Source organism: Vulpes lagopus, chromosome 1 (assembly GCF_018345385.1).
Source record: "Vulpes lagopus strain Blue_001 chromosome 1, ASM1834538v1, whole genome shotgun sequence".
Lineage (NCBI taxonomy): Eukaryota > Metazoa > Chordata > Mammalia > Carnivora > Canidae > Vulpes > Vulpes lagopus.
In genome coordinates, this window is record NC_054824.1 from 133,269,586 (window position 1) to 133,289,809 (window position 20,224).

Sequence of the window (20,224 nt, forward strand, 5' to 3'; positions counted from 1 at the left end):
TTGTAAGTCCTGGGAGGACGAAGATCGCCCAGTGCTCCGCTCAGGTCCTGGCTGTGCCCACTAATGTTCTGTAGAACAACTGAATGATGAGAAGTTTTCCCAGTTTCCCAAGGGGGTCTATGACCCAGAAAGGTTAAGAACTTTCTAAGCAAGACCAGAGCAGGCAGGTTGGTGCCAGGTCAGGACGAGCTGATATGGGATGAGCCCCCTGGAGACCCCCCTCCCTCCACCTCGCACAGTCACAGAGCCACAGGGGAGCCCTGAGCAAAAGGGGGGTGGCCTAGACCAGGCACACCAAAGGAGGTGCAGTGGAGAAGGGCAGTCTTGAAGCAGCAAACCGGGCCAAGCTTTCCTTCAGGAACACCTGAGTCTCTCTACCACCTGTCGCAGAGACTTTCTTGATTTCCCCGCTGCTTCTCTGTGCCCATCCCTCAGCAGTGAGGCAGTGAGAGGCAACGTGAAGGGCTGGGCCTGGTGCTCTGGGCTGGGAAGCTCCCAGGACTGAGGGTCCCAGGGCTCTGGCATGGGGACCAGAGATAAGGCAGGACTGAGACAGAAAGGGAGGCTTGGGGACCCCTTGGAACCCTCCCACTCTGAGGGTCAGGCCCAGGGGGACAAGGAAAAGAAGAGGGTGAAAGCTAGAGGGTCCAGGGCAGAGACTCCAGAGCAAGCAGTGAGGGATGGTAGAGGCTTCTGAGGCCAGAGCTGCTGCCTCCTGCTCCTGGCTATTCACGAGCTCCCCTGTGTCACTTAACGTTTTGCGGTTAAGTATTTACAGATCTGTTCCCATGGCAACTGAGGCTTCAAAGTTACTCTCACAATTCTGTTTTCTCAAATGTGTTTCTCTGGTTGATTGCACAGAGTTTTCTGGAAGCTGGCCAGGCCCAGTGAGTCGCATTTCCAGTCCTGTGCTTCCCTGCCTTTGACTCTCCCCTTCCAGATCCCATGTGGGCCCCTGCAGGTCTCCCTCCTCCCCTTCTGAGCACACCCCTCTGTGGCCCACCCCCCCCCCCCCTGCTGCTTTCAGGCTGTCCTAGGGCCTGGAACTTGTAGCCCACTCCCCTCATGCCACCTGGAGCCTGTTCTGGATCCTTTGCAAGCTCCCTAGTCACCAGGAATTGCTCCCCAGCATCTCTGGCCCACAAGCAAGAGCTGAGTCCAGGGCTCCCTCTGTGTTCCTTGAGGTTCCATGAAAGGCAGGGCCTGCCCTCTCACCTCTGACCCCTTGCACCTGGCGGCACCCCCACTGCACTCCACCCCTTCCCAACACTGTCCCTGTGGGTCCCTGTCCTATGCATTCCCCCATTCATTTCCCAAGCCCCTGCTCTGGGTCAGCACCTCGCACAAAGAGAGTCCCTGTGGGCGGGGCTCACCTTCAGGCTGGGGTGGGGGGAACAGGATGAGTAAGAAAAGATCAAGTAGTGGTCTGTGCTCTGAATACAATAAAACAAGGAGTCAGATGGGGGACCTGGGGCCCTGTTAGCTGGCACCTCAGGACAGGCCTGGGTGGGAGGGACACAGAAGCTAAGACCTGATGAGCAGTGGCATCTGGGGGAGGAGCGCTGGCAAAGGGAACAGCTGGTGCAATGCGGGGGTGGGGATGTTTGAAGGAGGGCTGCAGGTGGGGTCCAGGAAGCAGCAGGACCAGGGCAGGTAGGGGCTCGGACTCCCATCTGAGAGAGAAGATGGGAAGCCTCTGGGGAGTAGGGGAGAGAGCAGCTCTGATGGGGTCACCACGTGGAGCAATTTGGGGACACAGGTGGAGGCTGGGAGATGGAAAGGAGGGGGACATTAGATCCTCAGAGAGAGAAGGAGGCTCAGAAGGGGCAGAGGATAGGGAGAAACCGCTGTGGCCAGGGTGAGGGGCCATTGGAGGAGCCCCCACAGCTCCCTGTGTCCTCACACACTTGTTGTGTCCCTGCCTGATTCCTTGTCTCTCCTCCACCAGACCCGGGATGCAACAAACGGAGTTGGGCATGGCTCCCCTGCTGCTGTAGGTGCCCACTGATTGCTTGTGGCCTGGGGCCCCCACCCTGCACTGTGCGCCACATAGCGTTTGCAGAGGGTGGACACTGCAGCCTCCCGCAGCCCCAGGATTGGCTCCTGTGCCAGCAGTGAAGCTGGTGGGGTGCTCTTGGGGGCGCAGGCCCGGGATGGCCCTGAGGACCAGCGTTCTCTCTCCTCTCTCTCCATCTCATTGCACTGGGGACTCAGGCAAGGCAAGAGGTTGGACCAAATGCTCTCTCCCAACTCAGCCTTGCCTGAGCCGCCCCTCCCCAGGCGGCGGCTCTCCTGCTCCACGGTGCCCCTTCTCCCATCCCACGAGGCCCGGGAGCCCCCCTGGGGAGGTACTGGGAACCTAGCCCAGGCTGAGCCATCACTCTCCGTCAGACCCCGCTAGGAGAGAGAAGGCGCTGACTCTGCTAATGGTCCACTGAGTGGCTGTATCTCTATTATAAATGATTTAAGTCACCGGCATTTAATTGATGTTATAAATATGATATTTATGACACAGTATGGAAAACGATGTGATCTCTCGTTACTATACATCATGGAGCACCGATGTCTCCCTGGCATGGCCTGCTTCCACCTTCCACCTCCTCCCAGCTCTCTGTCCTTGTCACCCCTGTCCAGGCTGCCTGCCTGCCTGCCCTGGGCCTGCCCAGGTAGCGGAGAAGGTGTGATATTGGCGTGGGAAGGACCTGGGGCAGGTCCCCCACCTGGGACTGGCTCTGGGGAGGGTCTGCAGGCAGACATGTGGGCTGGGGCTCCTCTCTGATCTTCAGGGAACTTGTTACCTTCCTGAAGAGCAAACACACACACACACACACACACACACTCACATGAAAAAGATTGTGCAGAGGGCAGGATTGCAAGCAAGGGAGGCTTTCTAGAGGAGGGGAGGTGGGGAGGCTTTGAACTGGGTATGTGGCTGGGCGGGATTTGGAGAACAAATGAAGAGAGAAGGGGCTGAGAGGTGAGACTTCAGAGTCATGCTCACCTAGGTTCCAATCCAATGGTTATCATTTTTGTGTCATCATGGGCAAATAATTTAGTCCTTTTGAACCTCAAGTGCCTTGTTTATAAAAGGGGGATGTGTCCTTATCAGTATATGTAGCACCATCACCTCCTTTATTCTGGACAGCACAGTTCTCTTAAGATGACCATACTGCAAGGTGAATCACATTAGACCTCTTCATGCTGGCTTCTCCTGAGTAACTCCACATCTACCCTAGACTCATGATGGAGGGGATGGACAACTGGGGCCAGATTGAGGGAAACTCTTCAAAGTCCGTCAGAGAGAATAGGAAATAGGGAATCATTTTAGAGTCTTCTTAGCTTAGGAAGAGAGAATCAAGTCAGTTTGAGGAATGCCAATCCGGTGGAGGTGTGTGAGGAGGTGGAGGCAGAGAGGGCAGGCCAGGATGGCAGCTGCTATCCATCCCACTCCATCCTGCTGTTTGCTCTGTCCCTAGGACACCTTGCTCTCTGCAGGAACCTCATCACTTCAGACTGGTCTCTTGCCTATCTGACCCCACCCACCCTTCCCAGGACCCTGTCAGGTAGCAAGTCCTCTCTTCTAAGCCCCGCGTGCCTTATCACCTCTCTCCCTGCATGCATCCTGAGGTCCTTTGCAGGAGGTCAAGAAGCTGTCAGGCCCCAAGCCTCAAGGACTTCTCAGCACTGAGGGATCCTAGTTTCCATGGCCCAGGGCAGGGGTCATTCAAAACTATGGACAATCTAAAAACTCAGGTGATCCAAAGAATTGGACAGTCCCTACATCATTTTGGCTTTGCTTTGGAATGTATGTTGATTTTCATAGTAAACAGTTGGACACCATGGGAATTTGGGCCATTTAAGGAAAAGTCCCAGGAATACACTGGGGGAACTGTCTGATGCCCACTGGCCACTCCTTCCTGCTGGAGATGGATGGAGCGACCCACCTAAGGCATCTCTGCACCAGAGCCGCCTCTGTCCCTTGCTTCTGCCCTCTTCTGCTGCTGGAAGTGGCTACAAGCCCACTGGATGGGGAGAGTGGAGTTCCTGTCAGTATCTACGGACTTGAGTCCCTCAGAAATCCCCTCCATGGAAGGTGCCAAAAGGCCTGTCACTGCCTCTGTCCCCTCAGCATGGTGACAAGCAGCCCACCTCGGTGAGCACTCTCATCAGCAGCCTGGGACAGGCTCATGGCCTCCAGGAGCCTCCTTCTGCCAGGGAGACACGCGGTACAGAGGACAGACTGCCATGAGATCACCTATGAGGGAGGACACTCGACAGTGACCACATTGGAAGGTGCTGAGGTGACACTGGGTGGCACAGGTCCCCCCAGCCCAGCTTTCCTAGAGGAGGGGAGGGGGAGGGAGGGAAAGAGGGACATGAATACCGAGGATAGAGGATAGAAGCTTGGGGACAAACCAGGTGGGAGGCACAGGGATCTTCTGGGGGGCGGTGGGGGTGGGGAAGAGGTGAGCTGGGGCAGTGAGTGGTGCGTCCCACGGGTCAGACAGACCTGCCTGCGTGAGCCTCAGGAGGGGTGGCCTTCCTGTCCATTTTCCTTCCAGATGACCACTGTCACTGAGCGACAAAGCGGCAAGGGATGCAGGCTGTCTGTGGGACAGGGAGCCCCAGCCCGGCTAGAGCAAAGGGACGTGAAACAGGTGTGGGAGAGTAGCATGGGGAGGGGGTCTCCATTCTGCAGAAATTGGGAGCCCCTGGAGGGCACTCAGCAGGCAGGGGACTGAACACTGCATGACCCCATCCTCAGCCAGGAGAACTAGGAGGGGCCAGGCTGAGAGGAGAGCAGTTGCCCCTGGGCTCTGACTGGAGCAAGAGCCAGCGCAGCTTGGAGGTGCTGGCGGGGTGGGGGCAGAGCCTGGGGCGCCCCAGACGCTGAGGCTTGGGGAAGGGCTGGAGTGCTCTCTCACCACCCTCCCCAGGCCCCTGGCAAGGTGTGCCCTGAGCCAGCTCAGTGTCTCTGGAACAAGAGATTAACATTTGAAATCCACTGGGAGGGCTCCTTGCTTCACTCCCTACTCCTCACCACTGGCCCCCCCAAAATGAAAACAGTCCTTGAAATTGAAAAATGGTGCTCAGTGAAGGGTTTAAAGACATTTTGAATTTAAAATATATTCTAAAGGTCATTTTCAGCAGTAATTATGTTATAATGGTGGGGCTCCTAGCAAAGGCAGAGTTCCCACAATATTAGGCCAAATGGGAAGTGGTGAGAGCCTCCATGTACCCCATCTGGGCTTTTCAGGTTCACAAGGACCCTCCCCTGAGGCAGACTCCACCTGCCTGGTGGGACACCCTACCTTCCTATGTCTCACTCCTTACAAAGGCACATCTGCCTTCTGCTTCCAAACACTCCCTCTGGGGTCCTCCTAGTGGCAGGCTCCCTAGCCCCTCCTGGGACCAAGTCCCCTGAGGCAGGCTCAGGAGAAGGCTCTCCTGGCCCAGAGCCCCTTCAAGAGGCCAACTCAGGGTGCCTACCAGGCCTGTACCCACTGCTTCCTAAGCTGGAGGCTGAGCTTGCAAGGAACTTGCTTCTCAGTACTTCTTGACCATGATTGTGGTTTACATTTTTTGGGAACAGATTGAGGACATGACTACACTGGCTACTTATTTAAACCTCAGCGTTTCCTATCCTATATCCCTAGTGAACAAACCCACCTACCCCTTGACCCACTTTTCTCCCTCTCAGCAAGGCTACCCATTCTTTTGCAGGAAGTATCACCCACACAGATGAACAAGCTTGTTGAAGTAGCACAGCATGAGCACCTATGGTTAATCATTCTAGAAGGGCTGGCTGTGGGTTAGAGGCTGGCCACGCCCCAGGGGGTTCCATTAGAAGGCAGACTAGCTGGCTGTGGGGGAAAAATAGGACAGAGGACAGTGGGGAAGGGCTGTATTTGGGCACATAGAAAGAGCCAGCTCTGGGCACTGGAGGTAACCTGGGAGGGCTTCATGCAGGTGGTGTGTGAAGCATGAGCACAAACCAACAAAAGAATGAGGAACCAGGAATAGGGGAGAAAAGAAATAAACTGAGGCCTGGGTCTCCCCCAGAAAGACCCTGTCAGTCCAACTGGGGAGAGTGAGTTTGCTCCCCAGATTTCGGATGGGTCTCCACATGCAGCAGAGCTCCAGCCTTGGGATCGGAGGTACGAACCAGGGCCCCTGGATAATGTTCTCTGTGCATTGCCCCACCTTCAGCAACTCTGTCCCTGGAGGTTTCCTTTTGGGGAGGCTGTGGGGTGGGGGGAGCAGCTAGCCTGGCTGTGGTCCCCTCTTTTCCAGGCCCCCACATGGGATGGCAGGACGAGGGGGTACGTGTGGATGCTTAGGAGGGTGGACAGGGTCGGGATGTGCAGTGCCGGATGAACCGTGGTGGGGCTCAGGTGGGGGTTGGTGGCCCCCAGTTCCTGGGTGCGACCCAGTGGGCAGCAGGGAGAGGGCTGGTAGGGTTGTAGCCCAAGACTGGGCCCCTGGAGGCACCCAGAGGATGGAGGGCAGAAGGAGGCTGGGAAGAAGCAAAAATATAAAAATATCCGGGAGAAGCGCAGCGCCGGGCTACAGTGTTATTGAACTAAAGCATCTTATAAAACTCAAGCCATTAATAACAGGCTGCCGCCACATCGGGGTAATTTATTCAAATTGCGGGTCCGGGATGGAGGAGCAGATGTTTCAGAGCTGCTGGTGTCACGGAATGAGTTCCAAGGGAGAGGGGGCGGTGCCACGTTCTTGGGGGGCGGGGAGAGGACCTTCACAGAGCTTAGCTCGAGCCCCTGCATTCCAGAAGGAGGTGGAGACCTCACCCCAGGCTGCCCCAAGGGAGGAGGAGCAGGCAGGGTGGAGGACGGCTGATGGCTGATTTAGTTCAACAAGTGCCAGGATGGAAAAGCAGAAGGTGAAGACAGGCAGGCTGGGCCCCCTTCCTAGAGCCGCGCAGCTCCCACGCTATCCAACTGAGGGGCCACTTTCTACTCCAAGTCTTCCCGTGTTTTTTCCTTTCTTCCCATCCGGTAGCTTGGTGCTTGGAATCAGAAGGGCCCGAGTTCCCTTCCGGATGCACCACCGCCCAGCGCCTCATCTCCACAATGGAGTAATCATACCTAAACCATGGAGTGGGGAGAAGAAGAAACACAGTGACCTAGCGCCAGGGCCAGGCCTGTGCAGGGGACGACACCTCCCAGCGATTAACCATAGGTGCTCAGGTCACTTGGTTTCCTGTACGACCCACCTTATGGCCCTCACTTGTGCTGAACTCAGTGCTTTGATTCAAGGTCTTGTCCTGCCTCCTAATGGCTCCACTGGTTTCACCTCAGTCGCAGCCAGACTATAAACCACTATGGCCAAAGATCATGCTGGTGCACCCACAGCATATGGGGTGTGGAGTGCACACAACGGATGCTCAGTCAACGCTCGAGATGCCAGTGGTTGTCTTCTCTCGTGGGGCAGGGTCAGCAAAGCTTGCACAGGCCTCCCTTTGGATTCCTGGTACCTCAGCACAGTCCTCTGGGTCTTGGCCAAACCTGGGTTGGGTCCTAGAGGAGGGTCAGGGCCTTGAAGCCCGGCCACAGTTTCCAGCATAAAGACCAGGAAAATCAGTTGGCCCCTGGGTTTGTGCCAAGATCTCAGGAAGCAGAACCTCTATAAGATGAAAATTGGCTCTCCTGCCTGATTTTTGCCTTCGTGGCAAAGCAAACATCTCCCCTGTGAAGCTGTTTCTGGTTTTGTTTTGTTTTGTTTTCTGTTTCTGGTTTTAATTCACTCCCCTCCTGGGGGTGTCTAATGCTGGGGGTGGGGCACTGCTCAGCTGATGTCTTCATGCTGTAAATTTGAATCCCCCCTGGGGCAGGAAACACAGAAGGGCCCTAAAAATTCTGGGTGCTCTGACTCACTATTTAAAATGGATGAAAAGATATTTTCTCCTCCTTTCTCTGTATTGCAGATGTGGATGCCTGCTTATTGAGGGGGCATAAAGTGGGGCTCAGACCAGTTAAGGGATGTTCCATAACACCTGCTTTGGGTGTCCAGCCTTGTGCTTTGATTCCATGCCCATCGCTGACTAAAAGCCTTCCGTGGCCCCTGATGGCATGTTGCAGTGAGCAGTGGGTGGCTACAAGGGTGACACTCTGGAAATGTCCCAATTGGAGGCAGACACGTCTCTTCTCCCAGGCCCAGCCCGGATGGTGCCACCATAAGGTGATGAGAGGAGAATGAAGAGGCCCTTTTGGGCCCCCGCCCCGCACTGCCCCCCCCTCCCAAGCCCTGACCTGAAATGGCACTCCTGGAATGCTGTTCTGTTAGGGAAAGGTTGCTGAAGCAAATCTGCCCTTGGCAGGCCAGCATCCAGCGTATTTATCAGATGCCAGGGCTCAGGAGTCAGGCGGAGGGGCCACCTTTGCCATCTCTGTTGCCTGGCCTGGGGACTGCCCTGGACATGATGCAGGGGATTGGTGGTCAGAAGCTTGGGGCGAGACTGTGAGGACCACCAATACCCCCACCCAGGAGAGGTGAGGGGAAGTAGAAAGGCCACGGGGGCAGGAGAGGGCTTACTCCCCCTACTCTCACCCTGCCTCTCCCCCAAAATGCTCCTTATCCACCTGGCTGTGAGGTCAGGGTAGCTGCTGGCCCCGGGCCTCTGCTCCCTACAAATAAGCCCTGCTTGTAGCTCAAGGTTCATTTCGAATGAAGGAGAAAGCGCAGCCCCACACTCACGGGGCAATCAGCGCACTCCGTGATGAATGGAGCCTGTGTCACTCAGTGAAAATGAATATTTCTTTGCGATAATGGCCAGATGGTAGCAACTCTCCGATCCAAATTAAAACATGCATGATAAATGCCAGGAAAACAGAGGAAGACAAAACCCCAACCTGGAGTGAATTCTCTCTATAAATCTTCCCCCTACGCCCCCCTCCCCCACCACCACGGCGGCCCTGCTAATAGCCATTAAATTATTAAGATGCGCTGCAAGGAGAATGCCAATGTCACTGGCACCCGCCCCACTGCCCACCTCCGCCCCCTGCCTGTGGGCCTGACTCCGGAGGAGCTGGGGGTGGGGAGACCAAAGAGGGGGCTGCATTTAGACCAGCAGAGAGGCAGGATGATGGAGAAGGTTCTTCTTAGAGGCAGGAGCGCGAGACTGGCCTTGTGGTGCCAGCACTGAGGGAGGCCTGCTGGGGCCTGGTGCCCAGCCGGGCTCTGTGGAAGGCCAGACACACCTGCCCCCAAGGAGGACACTGTCTCTATGGAGAGATGGGCAACTAACACCCACTTTGTGGCTGTATGGCTCAGGGAGAGGGCAGGAAAGGGGTTTCTGAGCCAGGATGAGCAGTGGGGAACTGCTAGAGGAAGCACGCCCGCGGGGTGGGCCCTGATGAAGGCTCTGATCACACTGAGCTGGGCAGCTGAGAACGGTCAGAGAGGACCATCCAAGGGCAGGCGGGTGCCTGAAAGTGAATGTGTACCTGGAGAGCTAAAGGCATCAGGTATTGGGCAGGGTGGGGGCAGCTTGGAGGCTTGTGTTTCATGGTGACCACAGGGCTCTTGAGCTTACACTCTGATTCCCATTGCCCCCTGCCCCTCCCCTCACTGGCACCTGCATCCATCTCTCCCTGGACTCCCTGACACCCTGTCCAGTCTTCCCTGTGGGCCACCAGCCCTCCCAGCTCCAGCTTCCATCAATCACCAACCTCTTCCATAGTCTCCAGGACTCCCTATCATCTTCCAGAAACCCCCAATTCTTTAGCTGGGTATTCCTGGGAACCCTCTCCTTGGGCCAACTGGTGTCCTCATTTTTTCCTGGACAGGCTCTATGCCATGGGGCTTGAATTCCTTGTGTCACTGGCTTTTCAGCCTTAATCCTATCCAGCAGGGAGCCTGCTCCAGAAAGCCTTCCCTGACTACTCTCCCCTCTGCCAGCTAGCACTCACTCACTTCTCCACTGCTCATCTGGTGCCCATGAGGCCATGAACTGATCTCCCTGCGAGCTTCTCTAGGGCCTAGAGCTTAGCAAAGGCTGGAAGACATCTCCCTGGGACTCCACTGCATCTGTCTTTCACAGTCAGCTCTCTAGGGGCAGAGACCATCTCTTCTCAGCAACTGGTCATTGATGTCAAGCCTTAAACCTCCTAAGGCACTCAGGACAGTTATCTCATGTTGGGATATGGCATCGTGATGTGGGGATCATGGATCTATCAAGAAGAAAGCCCACCCTGGCTGGTCCCTGGTGAAGTCCAGCTTCCACAGAACCTTCCTCCTCACCAGGCCCAGACAGACAAAGCCCTGAGTGCCTGCTTGGTGCTCCTCCGTTTGGTAGTCATGGAGTTCCTCTACCTGCTCTTCCCAGCTGACCCTCCAGGCTCACACGTGCTACAGACAGGCTCATCTTCCTACTGACTAATTTGCACCCAGGCCAGACCCTCCCAAATCCTCCCAAGAGGCTTGTTGAGGCGAGTGAAGAGCTGGAGAGCCCATCCTAAAGGCTGGAGCCCCTCCTCACCCTCTGTGTATCCAATGGGTGCCACAACACTGGGAGAGCTTGCTGTGGAGCTCAGCACCTCAGCAGAGACTGTGAGAAGTCAGAAATCCATGCAGGCTGGCCCAGGAGGGCTGAGGTGTAAAGGCTGGTTTACTGTCTTTGGGTGAGACACCCACCTCTCCTCTCTGAGCCCTCATCTCCCCTCCATAAAGTGGGGGTGCTGCTCAGCCAACCTTGCAGGGCTGTTGTGGGGCTCGAGGTGCTCTCACTGGATGCTCTAGATGACTGGCTCTATCTCCCCACGAGAGCTCTAGCTGCTGCAGACGGTGCCTGGTTCCCATGTGTGCTGTGCCACATGAGATCCACGATGCACCAAGTCTGAGTCTTCCAGAAAGTGGATCCTCTTCTCCAGCCAAACCAGTTCTTCTACATTATTTTTTGATAATGTGTATATGTTTAAAATTTTTTTTTTAAGTAATCTCTACACTCAACACGGGGCTTGAACTCATGACCCTGAGATCAAGAGTTGCGTGCTCTACTGATTGAGCCAGCCAGATGCCCCTAGTTCTTCTATATTATCTTTAAAAGATCTTACATGCCACATATTTGCCTTGCTTGTCTCTGTGTCCATGTCTTTGCTTGTGACACCTTAGCTTAGATGTTACCTCTTGGTAAATCTGTCATCCCAATAATCACCTCCTGCAGGAAGCTTTCCTTGTCCTGCCCCAGTAGGGTAAATCACATGCTCAATGCAGCTGAGGCCCTAGGCAGTATGATTTTTATTTGCGCTTTATTGACCACACTTGTCAGAGGTCCTCACCCCTGTCACCTCCTCCCATGTCCCATGGACTGGACTCTAAGAATAAAAGAACTGCAGCACTAGTCATCAGCAAAGATTCCCCAGTTTGCCAACTGCAGGCCGTCTATGGCAGCTCTCATATCTTGCCTGCCCCTCATTCTGGCTCTCAGGATCTTCCAAATTTGCCTTGGCTCAGCTTATTGTCCCCCCTGGAAGCTCTGCCCTTCTTTGCTCAAATCCCCTTGCCTCTGAAAGCCAGGCAGGCGTTCCTGACTCTGATCTCTGTGATCTCAGTCTCTCCCTGCCCCCTCCCCCGAACCTCTCACCACTCCCAGGTTGTTATCAGGCTGTCTGACTGTCTGTGCCAGGGGCCAGGAAGGCACTCGATCCGTCTCATCCATGCTGGGGCCCACTCAGTGCAGTGCTGAGGGACCAGTAGGCCCAGGGAGGACTGTGTGTGACATTCTCTCTCTCTCTCCATCCTGCTCGTGCCCCGAGGAGGCAGGGATCTTCCTCCTGCATGCCCACACAGTACCTGCAACAGGTTGCCATGGGAGTGGCCTCTCTGTGTCATTACGATTTCTGTCATCAGCCCCTTCAGCCTGGACACACATGTGGCAGCTTTTAAATATCATCCAGGAGCCCATTTGCAATGATTAATATCCCATTTCCTCTGAAACAATCCTTTGCTAAATTAGCTGGGGCCAGAGGGAATTTGGCGAGGAGCCGCGTGTCTCAACTTAACTTGCCGAATGGATTAAAAAAAAGAAAAAAAACCCTCAAAAACAAAATGCAGATCAATCAACACCCCTTCCCCCAGCTGAAAACCTAAAGTCCATTTAAACTCAGCAGGTTTGCAGTTAATTATAATTTCACACCTATGGCAGGAGTTACTGTGGTATTTATAATGTGTGCCTGCCCCCCTGGGGCCTCTGTGGGGGGCCTCACTAGGGACCCTTCCCACCAGCCACCGCCTTCCGACCACAGACACCTGTCTTCACCAAGCTGCTCTTTGGGTTCGGTCTTGTAAACTAAGGATGCTTCCTGGATTTTTAAAATTTCTTTCTTTGTAAAGGGTCTTGGGGAAGAAAGGACACAAAGATTTTTAAGGAATGGATCATGGAGGATAAAACCCCGGGGGAAGGAGAATCTTGCACCACGATCTAAGGAACCTAACGGTTGGAAACGCTTAAACAAAAGGGATTGTGGTCAGACATGTGGTAGAACTTCCTGCCCATGAAAGAAGCCAAGGCATGGGTGGGCCACCTGGCCTGGCTTCGAGGCGTCTAATCCTTCAGCCCTTCCCAAAGGCAAATCACTGGGTCTGGCAGGGCTCTGGTGACCCCTGCCCCAGGCTGCTCCCTGAGCACTGCAACTGTCTGGGCCCTGCTGTCTCATGTCTGACTCCCGAGCTGAAAGCTGTTAATGCCTTTTCTTTGATATCAGCCCAAAATAAATCAAGGATTCATGTACAAGCGAGATCAGCCGGGACCTTGGCTTTGGGGCTGGTGTTCAGGGGACAGCATTAAAATCTATAGCTTGAGAAATTCTGGTGGGGATAAGCCAGGACTGACAAAAGGGGGTTTCTAAGCTCTGGGGAAAGAGGCCAAGATGGAGTTGCTTTTTCCCCCTTGATTGTTTTTAAAAACAGGAGGGGTGGGGTGAGAAGCCACCTCACGGTGGGGAGGCGGAGGGTGCGTGGACAGATGGCTCCAGGGCCTGGAGAGGCCCCGGAGTTCCACGTCCTGGCCAACAAGCCAGTTAGCCCTCCTCCAGCCAAAGGGTCATTGTGACCCCTTGCCCACCCCTGGGCCCAGGCATGGCTATGGACAGGGAGGATGATGATGTCGCCCTCCCTACGAGCTACGGATACTGGGGTTTAGGGCACCTGGGAGGCTTGGTGGTTGAGCATCTGCCTGCAGCTCAAGTTGTGACTCCAGGGTCCTAGGATCGAGTTCTGCATGGAGGTCCCTGTGAGGAGTCTGCTTCTCCCTCTGCCTGTGTCTCTGCCTCTCTCTCTCTGTCTCTCATGAATAAATAAATAAAATCCTAAAAAAAAAAAAAAAAAAAATTATACTGGAGCCTGCAGGGTCTGGTGAGGGGGGTTGGATAAGGAAGTGCACTCCCCCAACACACACATATTCACACACAGGCACAAGGGAGTACGCACACTGTCCAGTTTCCAGAGGCTTCTGTGGGGACACAGAAAGTGAGGGGGCTGCTGATGGTAGAGTTCTTTCTGCTCTGAGGTGCATATCCCTTTTCTTTAGGGGTCTGCTTTGGGGCCAGGGTCACAGGGCCTCTTCTCAGCCCAGGATCTCACCCTCTGTGCTGGGCTGGGGTTAGCTTGGCTCATTCTGGGTCTCTCAGGTAGGAGCCCGAAAATAGAGTTCTGGATGTGTTATACCCGGGTGGGACGGGTTCCTGATGCCCCAAAGAGGAGAGATGGGGCCAGACAAGGAGGGGCTTGTGCATTGGGACACAGCTGCACAGGTGAGGCTGTTCTTTGGCCTGGGTCTCTGCCCACCCTACCCCACCCCCATGGGAGCCTCACCCAGGAGGTCCCCACAGGCAGTGCTACTGGTCTATACAAGCTTTTCCCCACACGTTCCTCACCCCCCACCCCTCCCCACTGTACCGCATCTCCAGTCAGAGGCTGTCTAAACCGATAGGTTTTTTTTTTTTTAACCTTGTTTCCTACTGTCTTGGTATAATTTCAGATTAATCTTCAATTCTTGGTGCCCCCCACACCCCTAGCTTTAGTTTTCTGTGCATCCCGTCCCGCCTGGGCCAAGGGTTCCCAACAGAATCCTGAGGGGTTTCTGATTATCCAGAAGCTGGCGTCAGGGAGACATTCGTTGCCATCTAAGATTCAGAAAATTGAAACTTCTATTGAATTTTCAAACAGCGGGACCAGCCTGCACATCTATTTCCTCTAAACGCTTGCTAAATTGCCAACCTAGAGTATGGGACTGAATGGCTAGAAAGGTCTGGAAGGGAGGCACCCAACCCCGGGGAAGTCCAGAGTGTGGCCACGGGGCTCCTGGGGCCCCTGGACCCGGAGGCAGCAGGGAGCTGCCCACACCCCTCAGCTGGGCTCCCTAGCCTCCCCTAGCACGTCCGTTGTCTGTGTCTGTTTAGAAATAAAATAATGCTCGGAGGAGAAATGAGGAACTTAATAGGATTTAAAAAGCCGCAGGAACCGATGGGGCTCCAGATGGTGGAGGGGCTGGGAGGACCGAATCAGCCCGGTTTTATGGTGGAGAACGTGGCCTCAGGGAGGGCCTTGGAGCTGCATTCACATGCATCGTGTCCAACCTCATTAGCCAGCCCGGCGGGACTCCGCTGCCAGAGTGCGGCCACGGTGAGGGGGGCGTCGGCCCTGAAGATGCCGAACGGAACGGGGAGCAGCGCCGGGCCGCAGGTCCACCGCCTGGCTGGCTGGCCCGCACCTGCTCGGACCGTGCGCCGGGCGGCTCCAGGCTGTGGCACCTGCCCCAGCCCTCGCTGCCTCCCGGCCCTGCCCAGCTCCTCTCCGTGACACCTCCCACCCCAGACAGACAGAGACTGGAGGGAGACAGACAGACATGGGCTCCCAGGTCTGGACAGGGACAAGGCTCCTTCAACTTAGGCAATTTGGAAGGACTTGGCAGGGGGATGAATGAAGCTCCTTCACTCTCTAGAAGCTTCCCTAGATGGTGGCTGACTGCAGTGACCCCTCCAGGGCTCCCTTCATGGCTGGAGCTCAAGGCCACCCTCAGTATCTCTCCCGAGCCTCCCCCCAGGCCCTGTAGCCAGTGGCAGAACAAGAGGACCTTGTAGTAGAGAGCTTAGCCCTCCTGCCTGGGGTGTCCACCCTCCACCATCACCTGGCCTCCGGCAGGCTCCCCCCAGGCCTATCTTCTGTGGGCCTCCTCAGATCGGCCAGGGTGGAGACTCAGGAGACCCTTAGCAGTCCCCATCATGGGCTGTGAGGTCTTCCCTAGCTGGGACCTCACACATTCCAGTCAAGCGGGGGTCCTCTGGAGTGTGTGTGTGTGTGTGTGTGTGTGTGTTTGGTTTCCAGGTCCTACAGGAGCATGAGGGCTATGGTGGTAAACCCTAAAAGATTATTTCCAGGCCTTGCTCACATTCCCCCTGGAGAGGCTCCCCAGTGCCACATCTGCCCCCTTCCGAGGGATGAGGAGCCCCTGGTAGCCTTGAATCCCTTCTTTCCTGGGTCTGTCTCCCGAGTCATCTCGATTTGTAACCTCTCCAGCTCATCAGCCCCTTCCGTGTTGCTGTTTTTTTCTGTCATTCATGTTGATGAGATAAAATCAGGTGGCCTGGGTCTGTGCCCGACACCCCAGGCATTTGTCCCTGGTGAGGGATGTTTGTTTTCCACCTTTCCAGAAGCGTGTTGGGTCTGTGGGTACCTTGTCCGTGTGGGTGTACGGCATGTTGGAGAGTGTTGGGGGGGTGCAAGTGTGCAACTGCGTTCCAGGGTTCCTCCAAACACAGCATGTTCAGCTCTTGGGGGCCTCATCCTAAATCTTAAGCTAAATCTTCTGACCTATCGATGGTTACTGAGAAGAGGTAGGGGTGGTTTCTGGTGATGGGGTGTGTGTGTCTGGCAGTGGTGGGGTAGGATGAGGTCAATGTCTGTCATACCCAGCCCAGACCTCAGCCACTTCTTCCCTTTCCTTGGGCCTTTTGAGAGTGATGGGCACACTCCCCAGCCCCAGCCTCTTCCAATTCAGCCCAGGGGTGCCCCAAGCTGGTTTGCTGACTAAGGGCAGGGCTCTCGGGGCCTGAGCCCCAGAAAGGAGCACCCATGCCTGGATATGGGAACCTCATTTGCCCCTAGTGGGGGTGGGGGGTGGCAGGTTGTCTTGTCTTCTGGCTGTAGTACTCCCCTGGGCTGAGACTAGGGAGGATGAGGAGGAGGTTAGGGCTACAAGGCAGCACAGTGTGGGCACCCATCTAGACACTGAGAGTGAAACTCAGAGGCCGAGGGGCCCTTGCAGCCATGGAACCCAATTCAGATGCTGACCATGAATCAGTTCATGGGGTAGGTGCATGCCCTAGGGAGGGTCTTTGCCTCTGGGATGGCCAGGGCAGGTGGGGGTGCCTTCCACCAGGCTCTTCTCTGCCCCCAGCCTGCCTCATTTCTCTAGCTAATGAATTGGTTTGCTTATTTGAGGGTGACTCAGTTTAGATATAGCTTGTTCCAGTGAGCTCTGTGGGGTAAACTGGATCCTCCTAGCAGAGAGATGGCTCCTTCCCTACCCAACTGGAGCCCAGGCTCTTGGTGGTGGTAGCAGGGGCTAGCTCCTCTCTTCCTGAGCAGGCACATTACAGCAGGGATGCCCTCTCGCTGCTTGGTCCCCCCAACAGGATCAGTGGCTCCTTCTCTGATGGAGACAAGCCCAACCCTTGGGCCTTGTGTGCAGAGCCCCATTTTCACTTTGTGTCCTCACTGTTTCCCTCCAGGTCTACACCAGACCTCTTCTAGGAAGCCCTCCCTGCCTGCTCCAGGCCACAGCGAGCTCTCTTCTTTGACCTCCGCCAGCTGTGGTGTCTCATGTCTCAAGGGTTGGTCCAAGAGCCCTGCCTCCCTCACCTGAGACCATGCTCTTCTTCCCTCAGTAGTCGTCTTCCATACCTTTCTCTGTTCCCATTTCTTCCATCTCTGCTAACGTTCACCTCTTTCCCATCCTCTTCCCACCAGAATAAGTATTTAATGGATATTAAATTATTTTAAACTGACTTTCCTTTTTTTTTTTTTTTTAAATAGCTTGGTGATAGTGCTGACTCAGGATCATCTCACTGTTTAATATTGAATATGCAATTAATAGATAGATGTTTAGGTTTGGCTCCCCCCCCCCCTTTCCACTGCAGGAAGAATAAAAGAGCTGATTAATCTGGTTTGGGGCAAGTGTCAGCGGCAGGAGATATATGGGAGAAAGGAGATGAGGTTAGCAGCTTGGAGTCAGAGAGCTCTCGCCTCCAAGGCAAGTGAAGGAGAAAAGGGTTTGCATTTGAGCTCCGTGTGGCCTCACAGGGCACGGTGTTTCTGACACCCCACTCCGGTCCCGGAGAAAACTGGCTGGACTCTGAGTTGTCTTCTCCACACCTGATGGGCCCCCTATGCCCCGGCAGGGGCCCCCCTCTGCGGGGCCTTCTTCATGCCACCCTGGCTTCTTCTCTAGGTGTGGAAACTGCCCTCCTTCCAGGCCAATTCAGGTACCACCTCCTCCAAGGTTTCTGGCTGCCTCCACTTCAGGGGCCCCCTTCTCTGGGTTCGGGTGCTGCTTACTGTTCTAGCTACCCTCCTGTACACCAGAGCTTTCTCCCTGCCAGGGATAGGGGCTCTTCCCTGCATTCTGGCCCTGCAACATGAAAAGGGTGCTGCAGGTGAGTCACTGCATGATGGGGTGACCCACGGCCCAGGGCCTGCTGGGCCTGCCTCCTGAAGACACTCTCTAGGGGAGGCCCCTGGCTCCTCCATATGCCACCAAGAAGTCCTGTGTGAGGTGGGACAGTCCTCCCCTCGCCACCAGGGCGAGGATGCCTAGAGCTGGGTGTTAACTGGACAGCCAGGAAAGGGGAAGGAGCAAACAGCATGAACCAGGGGGGCTTTCCTGCCTGGACCCTTTACACCTGAACCATTTCTACCTGTCAGCTGACCCACCCCTGCTCTCAGGGTCCTCAGGGTGGGAAGCTCTCAGAAGGCCATAGGGAGGTATGTCAGTGCCCTGAGCCATGTGGCTCCTCTGGGCAGCACCCAGATACCAAATGGGCTCTGGGGGAAGGTGGGATTTGAGCTCCAAGTCAGGAGGGCCATAGGGCCCAGAAGCCTTGTGCCCAGGTCAGGGTCCTGCTAGGGCCCAGAGGGCAGCAGCCTGAGCTAGAGAGACCACAGATCTCTGGGGCAGGCAGGCCACCTGTGGCCACGCTACAGTTCTCTCAGGACAAGGGCTTTGACTCTGAATTTGCAAGTAGCTTTTGCCTATTTTGCTTTTTGCTCTTAATTTCCTAGAATACCTTTTGGAGGGAGGGAGGATGGGGAGAGAGAAATTGCTCAGTGCCTGTCTAGGCTGAGAGAGGGGTGACCTGTCCAGGCCCAGAACCCAGGATGGAGGTGCTTGGCAACGGGAGCCAGGAGCTGGTTGCTGGTGGAGGGGACAGAGCCTTCCTCTCGGAGCAGGGCTCTGTGCTTGTGGGGTGTCGCTGTGCCCTCCTACTCTGTCCCCTTCCAGACATCTCCCTGCTGGCTCCAATCTACCTCCAGGATCTCGACCTCAGCAGTCCCAAGCCCCCACGGCAGCCCTTCTCAGATTTGCCCACTCTGGCTTGACCCTTCCCAGGAAAGGGCCGCAATCCACTCCCTCGCTCCCAGCCTGGCACCCAGGCTTCGGCTCATGCTCCATCATGGGGGAGGGGGGTTCCTTGGCGACAGGGAGGGGAGCACATCCTTTGGGTTTCCTAAAGGAAGCAGAAGAGTACCCTCGGACAGGCTACTTGTTTACCTACAGGAAGGAAGGAAAACCACCGTCTGGCAGACCCCAGTCACCTCCTCCCGTCCCTTCACTCTCTGCCCACACCAGTCACCCCCAGCTCCAGAGCCTTGCCCCAACTCCCAGCCATGGGGTCCCTAGGGCCGGGAGGTGAAGGCAGGGAGTCGCTGCATCAGGGGGAGGAAGGGAGGGGCGGGGCGGGGGAGGGGGGCAGAGACAAGTGAGCCCTCACGTGAAGGGGGCTGGCGCAGGCAGCTACTACCTCCTCGGCTCTCGCTGTCCGCTGGCTTCACCTGGATCGGCCGGTTCATCTGCAACAGAGCACAGGGGATGGTGTCAGAGCAGGCCTGGGGGTGAGGGACACACACCCACACCCAAAGGTACACAGGTGATCATGGGTACAGAGGCACACAGGCCACACCCACTCACATGGACACCCCCACACCACCGCTGCCCCCCACGCAGCTGCAAGTGTGCCCATTGTCGCCAAAGCCCCACCCGTCTCCCGTGGCCTATGCAGTCCCCAGGGCCCCCGATGTTTCAGGAGGGTTTCTCCGGATTGGAGACTCAGCGGTGTCCCCCTCTCAGCTTTGAGCAGCTCTGGCTCGCCTGTGACGTTAGAATCTGAGGTGTCCTCACAGCGCATCTCTGGCAGCCCTGGTTCGCCGGAGACAGTTGGCTTTGCCCAAAGGAGTTGGTCTCCGGCCACCCTGTGCCATCTCGCAGATGTGAGCTGTGGGTCCCAGGGGTGCTGAGGCTCTGGCCACCCAGCTCCTACTTGGGGCTGGGCTCAGGGCAGTGGCTCCTGACTGCAGCGGGCTGTCCCCTCGGGGGGTAGGTGGAGTGGGTGCAGCTACTGTCTCCCGTGGTATCTAGGGGCCAGGAGGACACAGGACACGGCTGACCCCTCACGTCTCCAGGAGGCCCATCTCTCTCTCTCTCTCAGGGATCCACGTCAGTGCCTGGATCAGGCCACTAGGGGTCTCTGAACTCCAAGAATCGCAGCTCCGCGCTAGTCTTTAAAGCTCCCGCCGGGAGGCCACCGGGTGGGCTCTCCAGCCCCGAGGCCCCAAGATATTTCAGACAATAAAAATGGAAGGAATCACGCAAATGAAATCCTACTTTATGTCTTTTCCAGCGCTTTCACCTGTCAAGTACCTCTCTTATCCCTTACTGCATTTTCATTTCTCATACAAACAAACCCTGACAGGCAGACGGGGCAGGACAGGCACCCCCATTTCATAGACGAGAAGCTGAGGGAGCCACCCCACGCCAAGGTGGGCCCAGGAGCCGGAGTCAGCCAGGGCTCTCCCTCGGCTTCCATCCTGTAGCAAGTGACTCTTTGTTGCCGGTTCCTCTGATGTGCGGAGGCTGGACTAGCCAGTTACAAGCTTCCTCAGGCCTTCTGGTCTAGGATTCGAAGTGAGTTGTGGCTGCGTCAAGACA

General features: G+C 55.9%; 1 protein-coding gene across 27 annotated transcripts in view; it reads right to left on the bottom strand.

Annotated features, from left to right (window-relative positions):
- The window catches only part of CELF4 (CUGBP Elav-like family member 4), a 257,467-nt gene that overhangs the window by 52,279 nt on the left and 184,964 nt on the right, over positions 1 to 20,224 (bottom strand). For 19 of the 27 annotated variants that reach the window (XM_041743488.1, XM_041743524.1, XM_041743513.1 and 16 more), the window contains one exon: positions 19,011 to 19,089. In XM_041743488.1, the coding sequence (XP_041599422.1) occupies positions 19,011 to 19,089 (79 nt within the window). The remainder of the gene's footprint in view (positions 1 to 19,010; positions 19,090 to 20,224) is intronic. The other 8 variants (XM_041743539.1, XM_041743429.1, XM_041743479.1 and 5 more) reach the window with 1 other exon arrangement.